The sequence below is a fragment of the Meriones unguiculatus genome, chromosome 1, assembly GCF_030254825.1.
Source record: "Meriones unguiculatus strain TT.TT164.6M chromosome 1, Bangor_MerUng_6.1, whole genome shotgun sequence".
In the NCBI taxonomy this organism is placed as follows: Eukaryota; Metazoa; Chordata; class Mammalia; order Rodentia; family Muridae; genus Meriones; species Meriones unguiculatus.
In genome coordinates, this window is record NC_083349.1 from 23,060,594 (window position 1) to 23,078,371 (window position 17,778).

Consider the following 17,778-nt stretch of genomic DNA (forward strand, 5'->3'; position numbering starts at 1 on the left):
TAAATAAATAAATAAATAAATAAATAAATAAATCATAAAAAAATAAAAAATAAAATTAACACTAAGCTGGGCCCACTGTCACAGGCCTGTCATCCCAAATACTTGAAAGTTTGGAGCAGGAGGAAGACAAGTCACACTTGTCTGGGCTACAAAGCAAGCTCAAAGCCATCATGGGTAGCTCCATTAGACCGTGCCTCAAAATGAAAAGTCAGAAGGAAGACTGGGTTGTAAATCAACGACAGAGCTTTCCTGGCATGAGTGAAGGTCTGAGTTCAACTCCAGGACTGCAAATGAAACAAGACAACCGGGTGGTGGTGGCACTTGGGAGGCAGAGGCAGGCGGATCTCTGAGTTCGAGGCCAGCCTGGTCTACATAGTGAGTTCCAGGACAGCCAGGGCTACACAGAGTAACCGTCTCAAAAAAAACAAACCAAAACAAGCAAACAACAACAACACCCAGCGAGACAAGGACACCATAGCTGAATGAGGAAACACTCGGGCCATCCCAGCAATCAGGAGGCTGAGGCTAGAAGATGGTGAGTTGAAAGTCAGCCTGAGCAACACAGAAAGGCTGGCTTGAGTGAGACTTGGTAACCAAGACTGTAACCCAAGGACTCCAGAGGTGGAGATAGAAGGATTGGGGGGAATTCAAGGTCATTTTAGGCTGCTTATAGAGTTTGAGGCCAGTCTGGGCAACATGAGAGATTTTGTCTCAAAACACAAGCAGACAGTGCTATGTCTCAATAAACAAAAGTAGCCAGGCATGCTCACAGTCACCTGTAACCCTCGTACTCAGGAGGCTGAGGCAGCAGAGTCACCATGTTTGTGGCTACCTCTGAATACATAGCAAGTTTCAGCCTACCTTACGCTACCTAGCAAGAGCTTTTCTTGAGAGAAAGAGAGAGAAGAAGAAGAGCCAAGTAAAGCATACACACCTAAAGCCCTAGCACATGAAAGATGGAGGCCAAGAGAGAAGTTAGAAGCTCAAGGCCAGCCATGGCTATGTACCAAATTCAAGGCTAGCCTAATCTATTTGAGAACCTGTTTCAAAATATAAAAACAGGCCAGGCATGGTGGCACATGCCTTTAATCCCAGCACTCTGGAGGCAGAGGCAGGCAGATCTGTGTGCAGCCCTGGCTGTCCTGGAATCACTTTGTAAACCAGGTTGGCTTGAGTAAGGCATGGTGACCCGGACCTGAAATCTAAGAACTCCAGAGATGGAGCTAGGAGGATCGGGAGGAGTTTGAGGCTAGCTTGGTCTACAACAAAGAGAAAGTTCCAGGACAGCTGGGGCTATTACACAGAGAAACCCTGTTTTGAAAACAAACAAACACAAAACAAACAGGTTGGATAGAAAGAAGAGATGGCTCCGTGGTTAAGAGTGTTCTTCCAGAGGACCTGAGGACCTACATTATCACTCATAACCGTCCGCAATTCCACTTCCAGAAGAGTTGACTCGGTCTTCTAACTTCCTTGGACATCAGGCAAGCACATGGCACACATATGTACATACAGGCAAAACACTTACGCACATAAGCAAACAAACAGAATGGCTGATAAGATGGTTCAGTTGGTAAATGCACTTACCACCAAGCCTGATAACCTGAGGTCAAACACTGGAAGCCATAAAGCCAACCCCTCCAGGTTGTCCTCTGACTTTCACACATATCTATGGCTCATGTGCACACACACACTCCCATGCACACATGCATGAAAACATGACCCTGTGTCTTTTTGCATTCAACCTCCCTTACCCCAAACTTTGCCTGATCTGTAGAGCCGAGTCCTTTTTATCCATAGTCAATGTAAATCAGTTATACTTTCCTTTCCCTCGGCTTTCATGATAAAGAGACTCTGCTTTGTAGATTCTGGAGCCGTCTTTCCAGCTGCTACCTAGCCTTGCTACTGGGTGGAGCCAGAACTCGTCCAGTCTTCTGGCCAGTATCATTGTGATGGTTTAATAAGCCATATTATTTCAGGGAAACCTCTGTCTCAAGAGCTATGAAAGGGTAGACCAATCCAAGTTGGGCAACTTCAGTCTGGGCTCAGGGCACTGGGATGTGGGGCAAGCATGTGGGCAGAGCTGTCTCAGTTTCTCTGCCAGGGAAGAGGTAATGTCACTCAAGGCTGAGCTGGCCAGGTTTAGATAGGGTGAGATAAGGTCACTCTGCCCAGATGTCACTATGAGAGTGAGATGGGAAACCTGAGGAAAGCTGAGATAGGAGTGGGTATCTGCCCATTAACTGTAGGGGAAACTGAGGCTCTGAAAGATCTTGAAAGTTTTGCTATTCAAGAACTTGGCAGAAGGTCCACATCTTGTCTCTGAACCAGGGAGGCTGTGGGTATGGGAGACTTTTGTAGTGGATGACAATACACGATGGAAATCAAGAGCCCTTTTTGCAGCCAAGGGTGGTGGTGCACACCTTTGATCTCATCACTCAGGAGGCAGAGGCAGGTTGATCTCTGAATTTGAGGCCAGTCTGGTCTACAAAGCAGGTTCCAGGACAGCCAGGCCTACACAGAGAAACCCTGTCTTAAAAAAAAAAAAATTCTCCTTTCCCCCATCCTAGGGTGGGGATTTGTTTGGCCTTCTGCTCACCTGTGTGAGCCTTGCTCCTGTCCCAGCCATCTTTTGGGATAATACAGGTTGGCAGATACCTCTGGGCACCACGCCAGCTTCTGTCTCCACAGGTTAAACACCCTAGATGTGACTGGGAGCCCCTTTCCATTAGGCTCATGGAAAATGGTTGCTCCTGGCATAAAGGCATCTAGTTGAAGAGTCACTTGCCACCATGTCACACTAGATAGCCCAACAGGAATGCATGTGTCCACGTTGCCTGGGGTAGGCTGTCTTTTCCAGCTAGCACAAAAGTGTTGAAAGGACTGGCACTGCCTTCGGGAGGAGGGCCCATCAGAATGTGTAAACACAAGTGCTCACACCAAAGCTGTGCATGGTGGCACATGCCTTTGATCCCAGCAGAGGCAGAGACATTCGGATCTCTGTGAATTCCAAGCTAGCCTGGTCTATGTGGTGAGTTTCAGGATAGCCAGAGCTACATAAGAGACCCTGTCTTGAAATGAAAACAAACAAGTTCACATACACCAGGCACAGCTGTAATCCCTAATCCCAGCACTTGGGAGGTAGAGGCAGACAGATCCACCAATTTGAATCCACCCTGGTCTATATAGTGAGCTCCAGGCCAGCCCGGACTGTATAGCAAGGAGCTGTCTCAAAACAAAATAACTGTGATTGCACAAGGAGGAACCTACTTCTTTGACTTCTCAGGGTTGCCATGGAGATGGCTGGCAACAGGACCTGCTCAAGCACTGCTCAGAGAATGCTTCCCAGAGGAATGGAGGTGAGTCTGCCAGAGCCCTGATGGAAAGCACCGACCACTAGTGAGCCATTGCTACAGAGACCGTCTCAGCTCGTGGCTGCAAAGGTTGTCCCATCCCCATGAATGAGCTGATCTGTACAGGGAAAGGAGCACAGGGGTGGCGAGAACCCGGCTTTTTTGTTTGTTTGTTTGTTTGTTTGTCTGAGACAGAGTTTCTCTGTGTAGCTCTAGCTGTCCTGGAACTCACTGATTAATCTGCCTCTGCCTCCTGAGTGCTGGGATTAAAGGCATGCTCCACTTTTGCCTGCCAGGGCTTGGGCACTGACTAGAGCCTCAGATTATATCCTGGCAAGCCCTAGCTGCCTCTGCCTCCTGCTGTGGCTTTGGGCTGCATGCTCTCAGCCTCTGAGCCTCCTCTTCTCTAGTAAGGCTGCCAGGGCCTGTATGGAGACACTGGGCAGGGAATCTGAGGAACAGCCTTATGAACCCCAGATAAAACCATTATTAAGCTTCGGGTACCCCGGTTGAGTGAGCAACAGGAAGGGAGGGAGGTGCCCGAGGCCCCATGTGTCATTTATCTTTCCCTTGTGTAGTGGGGATAGACTCCAAGGCCTCACGCAAGCTAGACAAGCACTCCTCTACCAAGCTATTTTGCACAGCTCTGTTTCCTTTTTTGTTTTGAGACACAGTATCCCTAAGTTACCCAGGCTGGCCTTGAACTTAGTAGGCCAGGCAGATCTTGAACTTGTGGCTCTCCTGCCTCAGACTCCAGTGTAGCTGGAAATACAGCTCCACCAGACCTGCCTATTCTAAGTATTTAACATAGCAGTCCTCCAGGAGAATAGGCCAGGGTTGGGGGCGGGGCTTCTGGTTCATGGGATGCCAAGAATGGAGGTTATGGTAAACCTTTGGTCTGTCATGGTAGTAAGGATTTGGCCAAGTTCTCTCTACTTCCAAGCCTCAGTTTCCCTAGGAAAAGTATAGTAAGGGTCTGGCCTTCTATAACTTTTTCCTCCAAGGCAGGCTTAATGTGAGGGGAACAGGTTGGCTTGCACTTGGCAGATGCCAGACCGCATACATGGCTCGCTTTTCTTGCTTTTTCGGCAGAGCATAGGGAAGGAGGGTGAAACAGGGTCTTACTGGTAGCCCAAGCTAGCCTTCAAACTCTTGATCCTCCTACCCCCACTTCCTGGGCACCTAGATCATGTGTATCATCAGGCTCTGCTCACAGAATGCATTTCTATAGGCCCATGACTAGAACATTCCAGATTCAGATTCTGATCAGGGACCAGGTGAAAGTCCCAGCACAGCTAATAGGACCCCCCCCCCCCCCAACACCAGGGACCCACACCTATTACACCTAAGAGGGTATACTGGTATGTGGCTTCCCCTTCGCACACCTGCTCTTCCTCCAGCCTCCTATCACAAGGAACCGATACCAGGGACTTTGTCATGACCAGGGTAGTGCTATCATACCTGCAAGGACACACTGATCCGAGGATCAGAGGATCTGAATCTTACACAGGGGAAAAAAATTAAAAAAAAAAAAAAAAAAAAGGACACACCCCTGGCCCATGAAGAATACCAGGTCTTAGTCCATTGCCTCATCAACTTTGCCCCTTCCTTTGCTTGAGGTAGAGCAGCATTGCTGGTTTCCCTATGACTCAACGCTGTGCCCTTCTCCCCAAGTGGAGCACCCTTCACCTTTCCTCTGCTCAGTCTCACTTCTCTTGCCTCCACCACAGCCACTGCATGGCTTCCCACAGAAAAGGGGGCGGTGCTCCAAATCCTTCTCCTCAATTCCTGCCTCACTCCCACCTTCTGGTGCTGGGAAGCTACTCAGGGAGTCAAGAGAGACAGGGCAACTAGGACTCAGCTCTGTGGAGACAAGGCAGCATCAGAATCAGCCCTGTTGTCTTGACAATGGCTCATGTCCCAAGCACCCTAGGCACCCACAGGGGCAATTAGTGAGTGTGGGAGAGGGTTTCCATGGTGGCGGTCCCGAGGGGGTACACCAGGGCTTAGGGAAGAACAAGGGCCAGCAGGACCTTTCTCCTTTGTCCGGAGCACACTGGGCCTTTGTTTCTGTCTGGCTCTCTTTGACAGATGGGGCCAGGAGCATGGTTGGGGAGGCCAACATGGCTTAGAGTCCCCCACCCAAGGCCTGAGCCATGTGGGGGAGGCAACGGGGGGCTGGAGTTCCTCTGGGGCCCAGATCTCACTGGGGAGTCTTCCTCTGGCGGGTAGAGAAGCTTGACCTGTACCCTAGAGGCTGGGGCAAGATGGCTTACTACCGGCTCCTCTTCCCTGTAAACACCTTTCCCAGCAGCCAATGAGCAGCCTCGGTGTGTCCCCATAGGCAGCTTGGACAGGAAGGGTGGATGAAGGAGGGAGGAGCATTGCAATAAGTCCAGGGTGGACAGTGGAAGAACATTTAATCCAGCTTTACCAGGCATCTTCTCAGTCAGGCTTTATTTGAGGTTTCGTCCGCGAGAAGCCCCTGGGGATAGCATATCCCAGCCAGAACTTCACCCCAACACTCCTTCAGTGCTGGTTGTGAGGCTGGCAATGGCAGACACCAGACAGGTCCCCACAAGCTCCACTTCGTGACCTTCCTTTATCTTTGTGGCTGACACAAAGTGGGGAGACGCTCCCCTCCTCCAGGTGGTTCTAGCTGGAAACAGGCAGTCACAGAGCCCAGCAGAAACGTTCAGCACACATTTTGGGCACCGTCCTCATTGTTCAGAAGATTGAGCTATGGTGGCTCTAAGTGAACAGTATGCTCAGAAGCGGGTGTCCAGGAAAGAGGCGGAGCCTCGGTGGGACCGGGACGGACCCTCAATAGGGGGTCCCCGGGCCCTTGTCAGGAGCCCATGGAAAGTCTTTCCACGGGTCTGTGGCTTGCGTCGTGGTGGCCTGGGCTCCTCCGGGGGCTGCACCACAATTCGGGGTATCTCAGGTTTGGTGCCTCCTCGCACCCCTGCCAGCTGCTGGGATTCAAAGATGGCTTGGGCTCCAGGAAGGCGGTCCTGCGGCAGAGGGGCTGGCCCAGATGACGGCTTGGGCAGCTGGGCCAGCTGGATCCTAATTTCCCGTTGCAGGTCTCGCTCAGAGAGGGCTACACTGTGCACCTGTGGGGAACAGTTTGATGCTGACTTTGCCTGAACTGGGGTGTCAGGGAGCAGGAAGCCTTGAGGTCCCCAAGGGGCAGGCAGTACACAACCCCAGGAAGTGGCTGAGGGCTGAGACACAGCATTGCCGGGACCCGAAGAAAGACAGCTGAGGCCTGAGGTTCTCACATTCTCTGCAGCTCAGGGCACAGGAACTGAGCCTTGCGCTCACTGAGGCTCGGCTTCCCGAGCTCTGCAGCATGGGCAAGAGCCCTGAGGCCTGCCAGCGGAGAGACCCACCTGGGACATGAAGGCCTCTCCCTGCAGCTGGGGGGGGGGGGATGGCTCGCAGGGCCCCCAGTGTCTCCAGGGGCCCTGGGCAGGCTGCGCGCTGTTCTCCAGTGCCCAAGGCCAGGCGCATCAGTGTCAGCCCCACACGGAACAGTACCTTGGCACCTGGGGGAAAGGAGAAGCTCACTCACAGGAAACCAGCCTGCCCCCTTCAGTTCTTCAGCTGAATCAGCCCTCAGATAAGCTCCTTCCACCTCACTGCACCCAACTCATTTCACCCAACTCAGGCTTGGGAAAATGGCCAAACACTGCAATTTGCTTATTTTTTGAGACAGGGTCTCATGGAACCAGGCCTCCATCTGCCTATGTAGCCGAGAATGACACTGACCTGAGTCTCCTGTCTCTTCCTTTAGAGAGTGTGTGACGCCACAAGTGGCTTGGGGTTTTGTTTTGTTTTTTTGAGACAGTCTGACTTTATAGCTATGGCTGGCTATGGAACTTACTATGTAGCTGAAGTTGGCCTCCAACTCACAGTGATCCACTAGCTTCTGCTTCCCAAATGCTTGGATTAAAGGTATGTGCTACTATGCCCAGTTTGTTTTGTTTTGTTGAGACAGGGTCTCATTGTGTAGCTCAGGCTGACCTGGAATTCATTATGTAGCACAGATTGGTCTTGCACTGGAAGCAATTCTCCTGCCTCTGCCTCCTGAATACTGGAGTTACAGGTGTGTGCCAGCACACCTGGCTATTTAGTGTGTGTATACTGTGTGCCTGCCATATCATGACATGTGAAGGTCATAGAACCTCTTGTAGGAGTCAATTCTTGTCTTTTACCGTGTGAGACCTGGAGAATAAACTCAAGCCAGCAGGTTTGACTGCACGCACCCTTAACCACTGAGGTAGCTCATCAGCCCACACACCTGGCTTCTTGCTTTCTTGAGATAGAGCCTTACTCTGTAGGTCACGCTGGCCTGGAACTATGACCCAGCTTGCCTTGAACTCATAACAATCCCCCTGTCTCAGCTGGAGGCTGGGATTATAAATGTGAATTATGATGCCTAGAAGGAATACTACAATTTGAGGGCACAGGACCCTGCAGGAGCCAAGCTAGTCTGGTGCAGACACTTCCAGGCAGGGCAGCCAGCCAGGAGCCAGGGGTTGCTAACAATCTTATGCCAAGCCTTCTCTGATCTCAGCATCCTGTCTCTTCCAGGAGTAGTGGGGTTGGTGCCTGTTAAGGACTTCCCATCTTGAATATGTCACCTTCTGATTCTAGGAAGGTTCTGGGCAGAACTTATTTTCGTCCTAAACCAAAAACATAGCACTGGTATATATACAAACACACACACAAACCTTGGCCGGTCCGAAGTCCTCACAATCCCTTTCTGGCATCCTCTGAACCACTAAGAGCAGCTAGCGTGCCAGGGAGTCTTAGCGACAACTTATAAAGGAACAAATGCTACCAACAATGTCATCATTGTTATTACAGGGAGCCTGTGCAGAGCTTTTCCCCAGGTAGAGGGGACAAGGATCAGGTGGACCACCCACAGGATCAGTGGAGCCCCACTTCTTGATGAGGTCTGAGGCTAGAGGGGAGGTGACATGTGTGCTTTGGATACCTGTGACATAATTTTCTTCCTTCCTTTCTTCTTTCCTTCCTTTCCATGATTTCCTTTTTTCTTTTTCTTTTCTTTTCTTTTTTCCTTTTGTTTTTGTTTTTTAGAGACAGGGTTTGTCTGTGTAGCCCTGGTTGTCCTGGAACTCATTGTAGACCAGGCTGGCCTTGAACTCAGAGATATGCCTGCTTCTGCCTACCCAGTGCTGGGATTACAGGCCTGTGCCACGGCACCCAGTTTTATGCAATTCTGGAGACCGGGCCAGGGACCTATTGCATACTAGGCAAGCGCTCTACCAACTGAGCTAGCACACTGGCAGCCCAAACCTGAACCCGTCTGTACATCAACCTCCAGACGGGCGGCGTAAAGCAGAGCCCTAAAGATCAGCTTGATGCTCTGATGCGCCTTCCACTCTCCGCCCTGCGGTAGCCCTTTCTGCCCTTCTCTCCCTTCTTCCCAAGAGTCACCTGGGTTGGCCATGGCCTGGTTTTCCTGCCTGTGGTGGCCTTCCTGGCCTCTAACTTCCTCCTGCTTGCCTCCCAGGTTACCTCCTCTACAGAGCAGCCAGAACCAGCTTTAAAAACAGCTTCCACCTCCTGCTGCTCTCCTGACACTCTGTCACATCCCTTGATTTATTTTCTTCGTGGCACTTATGACATTCTATAAATATCTTCTTAATTTAGGTACTGCCACCTCCTAGCCCCACCCCCACCAATGAAAGTTTCATGAGCTAGCTGTCAGAGCCAGCTTTGCTAGGCCATTCAGGAAGAACCATGGGTTCAGGGCCCTAAGAAGGAGCTGTGGACCCTGCCTCACCCTTGCACGCCCTGAACCAGTCACACACCACAACATGTGCTTCCACCAACCTGGTTCCTGCACACAGAACCCCCACCAGAGGCTTCCCTATCCTCTGGCCTCTCACAGACCAAGTAGAGGCTCTCATTCACTACTCTGGGACTGTGTCAGTGAGATGGGCTGTTTTCTCCACAGACACATCCGGGTCCATGTGACATAAGGCTCCAAAAGGGCCGAGAGTGGGAGCCACAAGCACAACAAATCTAGAAGAGCGAGCTAGCCCCCCCCCGCCGGGGCCCCACTCACCCTCGCTAAGGAAGGCATCCCAGATGCGCAGCACGGTGGGGAAGGGCAGCGAGCGGGTGAAGAGGCACAGGAACCACTCAGGCAGGTAGAGCAGGGGCCCGACGCCCACCTGCTGCAGGTGCTTGTGCACGCGCGGGAGCAGCCGCCGCAGGAGCGCCGTGAACACTTCAGCGTCCAGCTGCACTGCCTCCTGCAGCCAGGCTCCTCATCAGTCCGGCTAGCCAGGGCCCCACCCCCAAACTCCAGGCTTCCGAGCGAGCCCCCACTCCCCAGGCCCTCACTTCCCATCTTCACCTCCCTGCCCAGCCTCTCACCATGTGGGGCCCATAGTAGCCGGGGAGGTAGACTTCGCAGATCTGCACCAAGCACCAGAAGGCTTCCTGAGGGCGGGGCACAGGCTCATTAAGGAAGGGTTGTGGAGGGGGAGGAGAGGTGAGGACAGGCACAGGAGCCTGGACACACACCACTCCCACCCTGTGGAGAGCCACAGGGCCTGGGGTCCTGTATTTAAGGGCTATAAGTTTGAAGCAAAAGTTGGGAGGCTCTCAGAGTTTATATCCCAGAATCCTAAGGTCACTGGGGTCCCCACCCAGGGCCAAGGCCATATGCTCCAGATCCTCAGTGTCACAAACTATAAGACAGGAAAAACCTGCTGGGTGCAGTGGTGCACACCTGTAATCCCAGCACTCAGGGAGGCAGAGGCAGGCAGATCTCTGTGAGTTCAAGGCCAGCCTGGCCTACAGAGCAAGTCGAGGGCAGCCAAGGCTACACAGAGAAATCCTGTTTCAAAAAATAAAAGAGATAGGGAAAAGCAAAGTGTAGAGATGCTCCTGGCAAGCCTGGGCATGGTATAGAATTCAGGATTGATAGTCAGAATGTCAAAGTGAAAAATTTTCAGACTCCTAGATCACTGGGGTAAAGGTCAGGATCAAAGGTCCGAGGTTCAGAAGTCAAAGATGATAGACTTAAAGGTTACTGAGACTGGTGGACATGAGGCTTTGGTCACTAGAATAGGGTTCTTGAGGTCTGGGTACCTGGGGTTAGGGTCTAAGAGCTCAGGATCACAGGGGCCACAGGTCATTAGGGATTGAGGGTCTCAGAGCAGGGTCAAGGTCACTCACCTCTGGGGGCAGATGCATGAGCAGCACAGCAGCTACAGGGCCCTGAGCCTGGCAATATCCCTGTTCCGGCCGGTACAGGGTGTAGGCCTTGAGAACCTCCATCAGCCCCTGCTGCCTGTGCCAGAAGATCTCATTAGAGCTGGCCTCCTAGGCATCCCTGCCCTGCCCTCTGTGGCCTCTGCTCAGGCCATAGTCTCTCTCAGCCAAGGAAACTGGGCTAAAGAATCTAGTGTGAGGACTTGGGGTCACTGGGCATCCCTGGCCTCGTACCCGTGTCCCTGGGGTGACACAAACATCTCGTGAAGGGGGAACTGGCGGTGCAAGTCCCTGCCGATGGTCTCCATCCACTGCGGGTCTCCAGGGGCCACTGCCAGCTCCTGTGGGTGGCAGGAAAGTGGATGTGGGGGAGTTCCAGGAGGGGAGGAAAAGACTCTGCTGACGTTCTCACCTGGTAGGTGCCAGGGTTGTTCTTCTTACACATCTGGGCGCCACACAGCAGGGGCCAACACCGGGCCCGCAGAGCTGAGGGGATGCCCTTTCGGCACTGTATCTTTACCTGTGGGTGAGGTCAAGGTGTCCTGTTAGGTCAACCTCTCTTGCTCTTGACGGCAGGCCCCAAGCACAGCTTTTCTTTTCTTTTCTCTTTTTATTTTTTACTTTTTGAAACAGGGTTTCTTTGTGTAGCCTTGGCTGTCCTGGAACTTGCTCTGTGGAGCAGGCTGACCTTCAACTCACAGAGATCCACCTGCCTCTGCCTTCAGAGTGATGGGACTAAGGCTACCATGGCTCAGAGTCAAACACAGCTTTTCATTGGTCAAGGGTCCACTTGGTGTGGCAGAGGCAGAGGGATTGACAGTTATGGGGACCGTGTACTTAGACCCCTTTTTCCTCACCTTCTTGTATCTTCGAGACATGGTCTTCTCCCAGTGTGAGGTCATCTCTACCCACTTCATCTCCCGCTGGCGGATGAGATCTGCAGGCGGTTGACTAGGCCTGCAGGCATAGGACACACACAGTATGCCTTGGAACATGTACCTTCCCGTTTCAGTCTATCAGAGAAACCCCAGCCCCTGGTCTGAGGATCTGTGAGGAGTCCTGGAAAGGGGTCTGTGGCCCAGAAGCTGCCAATGATTGTTGAAGTAGGGGAATTTGGCTTCTATAGGGACAGAAGCAGGAGAGACTAAAGGGATGAGAAGGTGTAGATGGAGGGGAGGGTCTGTCTGGCTGTCCCTCAAAACAGAGACAGAGACAATTCATAGGAGAAGCTGGGTAGACAGTGTCCCGGGCTGGAAGCCAGAAGCCCCGAGTTTGAATCTGCTTCTGTTTCTGGTCTGCTGTGATCTGTGGGATGTGTCAAGTTTCTCTCCATCTCTGGATCTGTTTAAGTGTGTAAGGCAAACCTGAAGAGCAGAATGAAGGAGGTACAGATTTCCCTCTGGGCTTCTTGAGCCAGATTTTAAAAGGGTAAGATGTTCAGCTTCAAGGGAGGATGCAGACCCTCAGAGGACGAAAGAAACATCAGGGATGTTCCCTCCACGACCCTTCTTACCTTAACCCCCTTCCCCCCGAACCTGTGGAGTGACACTGGCTGAGTTCTGGGCTAGTCTCTACAGTGAGACCCCTGAGGCCAGGCCTAACTCCAGAACTCAGTCCTCAGCCTCTGTACCCACTCTCTCCCCTACCCACGCCTCACTTACCCCAGCTCTGTTGAGTTGCCCCCGATGAAGCCATAGCGGTCTGCCTGGCGATATGGACTGGCCCCACTCAGCTCTGAGTCGGACCCTAGAGAGCTAGAATCATCCTGTAGTTCTGATGGTAGCAACAGGTCCTCGCCCAGGGCCTGGGCCATTGTGCCCTAGACCCCAGTGTCACAGGCTGCAAGACATGCAGAGAGCCGGTGTGAGCAGTCAGGAGTAGCCAGACTGAAGCCGGTATTCCAGTCACCAGTCCTCAGCCACACAGGACTCAGCCTCTTCTTTTGCTGAGGAGTGGAGAAGGCCCTGAGGTACCACAAGGCCAAGCCTCCATACAGAGACCCAGCCCCAGGCCTGTCTGCTAGCCCCAGCAGCCCAGCTCACCTCTTTGCTGCACCTCACCTCCTCCTCCCACTTCCTCCTCAGTCTCAGCTTAGGCAGCCTGTTGGGGGCCCCTCCCTGGTGTGGGGGGGGACTCCCCCTTCCTCTATGAGGTTCTTCCTGCTTGCCCTAGTGCCCCAGCAGCGAACTCCTCCCATCCACAGGATGCTGGTGTGATGGGTCCCTGGCTTTCGAGATGAAGATGACAAGCCACCATCAGTTTTGAGGTTACTTCTACGTAAAACCCAACTCATGGTTCCAATAAGAATTATGCTTTGATGTTTTGGCTTTTTTTTTCTTTCTTCCTGTTTTCTTTCTTTTTGGAGAGTGAAGGGATACCTTCTGGGAACAAGGGTCTCATGTAGCCTAGGCGGGAGATGAACTCACTGTGTATTTAAGCATGACCTGGAACTTCTGATCCTCCTGTCTCCTGACTCCTGAGTGCTGGGATTTTAGGCATTTTATTTACAGGTTTATGACACCATGTTTCCCTTAATGTTTTACTGTTTAAAAAGAATAACTTTCCTTTTCCTTTCTTTTCTATTATTTCCTTTGAGGGCCAGGGATGGAAGCTCAGGTCTTGCACATGCTAGGTATGTCCAAGCATTCCACAAAGTACCTACAACATGAACGCAGTGCAATACTATTACATCATTTATGCAAAGAAAAATTAACGTAGCAGGCAGCAAGGCAACCTGGACCAAAACATGCTTAAGAGTTTAGTAGCAGGTGGTGTCCATGGGTCTGGCCACAAAGATGGAAGTTAATGCGGGTCTCTGGGAAGCCTTAGAGTGGGCTCTAAGTATCGTTGAGCCTTAGTTTCTTGTTCTGCACTTCGAGGAATTACTTTACAGTGTTTGAGAAGCCAGTGGTTAACGTCCCCTGGCTGGTGGAGGGAAGAGACTTGGGGAGAGAAAAACAATTTCTACAGTCCTTCCGGGCCCCAACTCCTCTGAACGCCTCAGGACCATTCCTTCAGGGCGGAGCCGACCCAACTCCGCCCTGCAAAACCCCGCCCACCACCCCCAGCAAGGCCCCGCCCTGCCGCCCGAGGCTCTCACCCGCCGCGGTGCTTCTCGTCCTGCGGAGGCGCTAGAGAGCCGGCAGCCGCGGGTGCGGCGGGGAGGGGCGGCAGGCCCGGGAGGCGGGGCGGAGGGCCGGGGGTGGGCTGGGGCGGGCGGAAGGAGAGCTAGGCCGGAAGGAGGCTGCAAGAGGGCGGGAGGCAGGAGAGGGCCCGGAGCTGCTGGGCCGGAGCGGCGGCGCCGCCATGTCCGACAGCGAGAAGCTCAACCTGGACTCCATCATCGGGCGCCTGCTGGAAGGTGGGCAGGGGCAGGGAAGGTGCGCGCGCGCCGAGCCCGGGCCCCTAGCCGTCCGGAAGTGGCGCGCGGGCGGGCCTGCCGCTCCCCGGGGCCAGCGTCGCTTGGGCGGGGACAGGCCGTGAGGTCCCGTGGCCACGGCGGCGCCCCCCCCCCCCCCCAGACCCCGCGCGCCGCGGCTTTGGAGCGCTCTCGGGGCCCGGGGACGCTCGGGTGGCCCCGACCCAGGGTGGGAAGCCTGCGAAGCTCTCTGGGAAGGGGTCCAGGAGCGAGGAAGCTTGGGTTGACAGGCTTCCGAGTACAGCCGTGTCTCACCGGAGGGCCTCCGGGGTGGCTGAGGGATCGGGTCTTGTCTTCGGAGGCCTGATGCAGAGATTTCGGGGAGGCTCCCTGGCAACAGTTGCCCGTTGTTGGGGTGTATGAACCTACTCCCATCCCTCGCAAGGTCAGGGTCCCAAGACCCCATTCCGTACCCAGTGCAGGGCTCACGGCCTGGAAAGAATGTGCAGCTGACAGAGAACGAGATCCGTGGTCTGTGTCTCAAATCCCGGGAGATTTTCCTGAGCCAGCCTATTCTTCTGGAGCTTGAGGCGCCTCTCAAGATCTGTGGTGAGCCGCCCTTGCTTAGAACCCCTTAGCGTCCTGAAAATATCCCCCACTCCTGCCTCAGTACTTGCCTTTCTTCTCCCTTTAGCCCATTATTGGCCCTGGGTTCAGGTTCAGATCTTGCACCTACCTAGTCTTTGGTTCCCAGGTGACATCCACGGCCAGTACTATGACCTTCTACGGCTGTTTGAGTATGGTGGCTTCCCTCCAGAGAGCAACTACCTCTTCTTGGGGGACTATGTGGATCGGGGCAAGCAATCTTTGGAGACCATCTGCCTGCTCCTGGCCTATAAGATCAAATACCCTGAGAATTTCTTTCTGCTTCGTGGGAACCATGAGTGTGCCAGCATCAACCGCATCTATGGCTTCTATGATGAGTGTGAGTGGGATGTTGCCCAGAACGACATTCCCTGTTCTTCATGGGTCCCCTACATTGGTCTGCTTCGAAAAGACCCGTGGTGTAGGATGAGCCCTGTAAGGCCCCAACATGCTGTCATGCATGGCACTCTGGAAGGGCCTGGTGAATGGATGTCCGATCCGTCGCTAAGCATTTAGGGTGCCAGTATAAATAAACCAGACCCGCTTTTGGATTGGCCTCATTCATGGGACCAGAGTGGAGTTGAGGTTCCTGTGGACCCAGGTGTTAGAATTCTGGAAGGTAGATGAGGTTAGAGCAAGGAGAGGGACTTAAGCCTTCCTTGCCTTCCAGTCTTTTCCTCCCAGCATTGCCAGAGTAACCCACAGTTACTAGGAATTCATGGAGAACTAGACTGAGGGTTTCGTGTGGTGGGTGGTCTTCCCCTTGAGCCATTTCTTTCTCCTGTACAGGCAAGAGAAGGTACAACATCAAACTGTGGAAAACATTCACTGACTGCTTCAACTGCCTGCCTATCGCAGCCATTGTAGATGAGAAGATCTTCTGCTGCCACGGAGGTAAGAGTGCTTATGGAGGCTGTGCTTGGGGTTCTTGGGCCTCATCCTTGGGTAGGGGCTTTGAGAAGTTGTTAGCAGAATTCTTCCCAGTTTCCTGGAATAGCTCTTCTTGAATCTCATCTTGGATGTCACTTATTGTAGGAAGTCACCCACACCCCAGTTTGGCTGCACTCTTTCCTGTTGTGGCATTTGGTATCCTGTATGCAACTCTCTCATCTCTTTCCCCCATGGAGGTCTGATCTTTGCCCTTTGTTGTTTCTAGAGACAGGCTTTCTCTGTGTGGCACTGACTGTTCTGGAGCTCTTTGTAGACTAGGCTGGCTTTCAGCTCACAGAGATCTGCCTGCCTCTGTCTCCAAAAGGGCTGAGAATAAAGGCATGTGCCAGCATGCCCAGCTTGCTTTTTTCAATTTTTTGGTTTGTTTTTTTTCCAAGACAGGGTTTCTCTGTGTAGCCTTGGCTGTCCTGGACCCACTTTGTAGACCAGGCTGGCCTTGAACTCAGAGATCCACCTGCCTCTGTCTCCCTGAGTGCTGGGATTACAGATCCTCTGAGCCTGGCTGCACTTTTTCGCACTTTCGGAAGTTGAGGGAGTTGTTCTACTTGCCTGAACTTCAGGAGTCCAAAAGAGGAACCCAATGGTGGTGGGGAGACTAGGGCTCATTCCCAAGAGCTCTGGGCATGGGAGAGTTGCTGTTTTTGTTTAAGGAATGGTACTCCTCCCTTCCAGGCCTGTCTCCAGATTTGCAATCCATGGAGCAGATCAGGCGTATCATGCGGCCCACAGACGTGCCTGACCAGGGCCTACTGTGTGATCTCCTGTGGTCTGACCCTGACAAGGATGTTCAAGGCTGGGGCGAGAATGACCGCGGTGTCTCCTTTACCTTTGGGGCTGAGGTGGTGGCCAAGTTCCTGCACAAGCATGACTTGGATCTCATCTGCAGGGCCCATCAGGTGGGCTGGTGGCCCTGGGGCAGGCTGGGGAGGGTCAGCTGCTTAACTTGTGGACCAAACAGTTCCTGTCGCTGCCTAGGTTGTAGAAGATGGCTATGAGTTCTTTGCCAAGAGACAGCTGGTGACACTCTTCTCAGCTCCAAACTACTGTGGGGAGTTTGACAATGCTGGTGCCATGATGAGTGTGGATGAGAGCCTCATGTGCTCCTTCCAGGTAAGTGTGGGGAAGAGGCTGCCAGTCTGCCTGGCTCAGCACCAGGAGCCTGACCAGTGTTTTCTCTTTCAGATCCTCAAGCCCGCTGACAAGAATAAGGGGAAGTACGGGCAGTTCAGTGGCCTGAACCCCGGAGGCCGTCCCATCACCCCACCTCGCAACTCTGCCAAAGCTAAGAAATAGCCTCCATGTGCTGCCCTTCTGCCCCAGATGATGGATAACTTGTACAGAAATCATGCTGCCATGGGTCACACTGGTCCCTCAGGCCCACCCGTCATGGGGAATACACAGCGTTAAGTGTCTTTTCCTTTATTTTTTAATGAATCAATAGCAGCATCTAATCCCCCAGGGCTCCCTCCCACCAGCACCTGTGGTGGCTACAGTGGAATCCTGGGGCCAAGGCTGCAGCTCAGGGCAATGGCAGACCAGATTGTGGGTCTCCAGCCTTGCACGGCTGGCAGCCGGATCCTGGGGGCAACCTATCTGGTCTCTTGAATAAAGGTCAAAGCTGGATTCTCGCCATGGCCTCTGTCTCCCTTATACTAGACAGTGGGCCAGCAGCCCTTTGGTACAAAGCCACCTCGGGTCCAGGGGCTATTAGGATTCCAAGCCAAGGCCCAGCAGGTCTCAGAGGTTTGACAAATAGTTCATGATTGGTAGGGGGTAGTCAGCACTGTGACCTTTTTTAAAAAGAGGTGGGTGAGCCTGAGGAAGGTAGGTTTCTAGCTCTGGCTAGATGCTGGAAGTCTGGCCTGAGGCTCTGTGGTAAGAGGTAGGGAAGCTGTCAGGTGGCAGCTGGGCACCAGAAAGAGACATGATTGGTACAGGCTGAGTGAATATAGACCAAACATGCTTGCCTGAGCAACTCTACAGCAAACAGCCAAGTAGGGCCTACCACAGGCGTAGCCTGTTTTTCTATGCCCAGCTCTGCCAGTGGCTAGGCCTGCTTCTGGCCCATGAGTCTTTGGACACAGACTTCAGTTTCTCAAGTTCAGCCTTCACCATCACTATCTTCAGCCAGCACAGGGCTGGTACCCTGGGGGGATTGTACAGGGGCCAGGATGGAGCCAAAGAAAAGTGAACGAAACTGGAAAGAGAACA

The 17,778-nt window shown here is 53.0% G+C and overlaps 3 protein-coding genes across 6 annotated transcripts in view; 1 reads left to right on the plus strand and 2 right to left on the minus strand.

Annotated features, from left to right (window-relative positions):
• Positions 1–5,754: 5,754 nt before the first annotated feature.
• Positions 5,755–13,843, minus strand: Tbc1d10c (TBC1 domain family member 10C). The gene is given in 11 exon segments (XM_021656214.2): positions 5,755–6,469; positions 6,749–6,787; positions 6,789–6,904; positions 9,457–9,646; positions 9,771–9,836; positions 10,578–10,692; positions 10,848–10,954; positions 11,026–11,133; positions 11,471–11,570; positions 12,275–12,452; positions 13,714–13,843. Coding segments are annotated over 10 exon segments (1,341 nt in total). The 5' UTR covers positions 12,427–12,452; positions 13,714–13,843; the 3' UTR covers positions 5,755–6,121.
• Ppp1ca (protein phosphatase 1 catalytic subunit alpha) lies at positions 13,816–17,195 on the plus strand. Its single transcript, XM_021656203.2, has 7 exons — positions 13,816–13,974; positions 14,449–14,580; positions 14,726–14,956; positions 15,406–15,510; positions 16,240–16,463; positions 16,543–16,677; positions 16,750–17,195. The coding sequence occupies exons 1-7, from the start codon at positions 13,920–13,922 to the stop codon at positions 16,858–16,860; spliced, it is 993 nt and encodes a 330-aa protein (XP_021511878.1). The 5' UTR covers positions 13,816–13,919; the 3' UTR covers positions 16,861–17,195.
• Rad9a (RAD9 checkpoint clamp component A) overlaps positions 16,971–17,778 on the minus strand; it is a 61,597-nt gene continuing 60,789 nt past the window's right edge. For all 4 annotated transcript variants that reach the window (XM_021656202.2, XM_060383844.1, XM_060383850.1 and 1 more), the window contains one exon: positions 16,971–17,764. In XM_021656202.2, the coding sequence (XP_021511877.2) occupies positions 17,669–17,764 (96 nt within the window). In that variant the 3' untranslated portion in view covers positions 16,971–17,668. The remainder of the gene's footprint in view (positions 17,765–17,778) is intronic.

Excerpts from the sequence above, each read along its gene's own strand:
- Ppp1ca (XM_021656203.2), top strand. The coding sequence starts at position 13,920 with ATGTCCGACAGCGAGAAGCTCAACCTGGACTCCATCATCGGGCGCCTG. Across the intron at positions 15,511-16,239 it reads GATCTTCTGCTGCCACGGAG|GCCTGTCTCCAGATTTGCAA; the intron begins GTAAGAGTGCTT and ends CCTCCCTTCCAG. Across the intron at positions 16,678-16,749 it reads GCCTCATGTGCTCCTTCCAG|ATCCTCAAGCCCGCTGACAA; the intron begins GTAAGTGTGGGG and ends TTTCTCTTTCAG.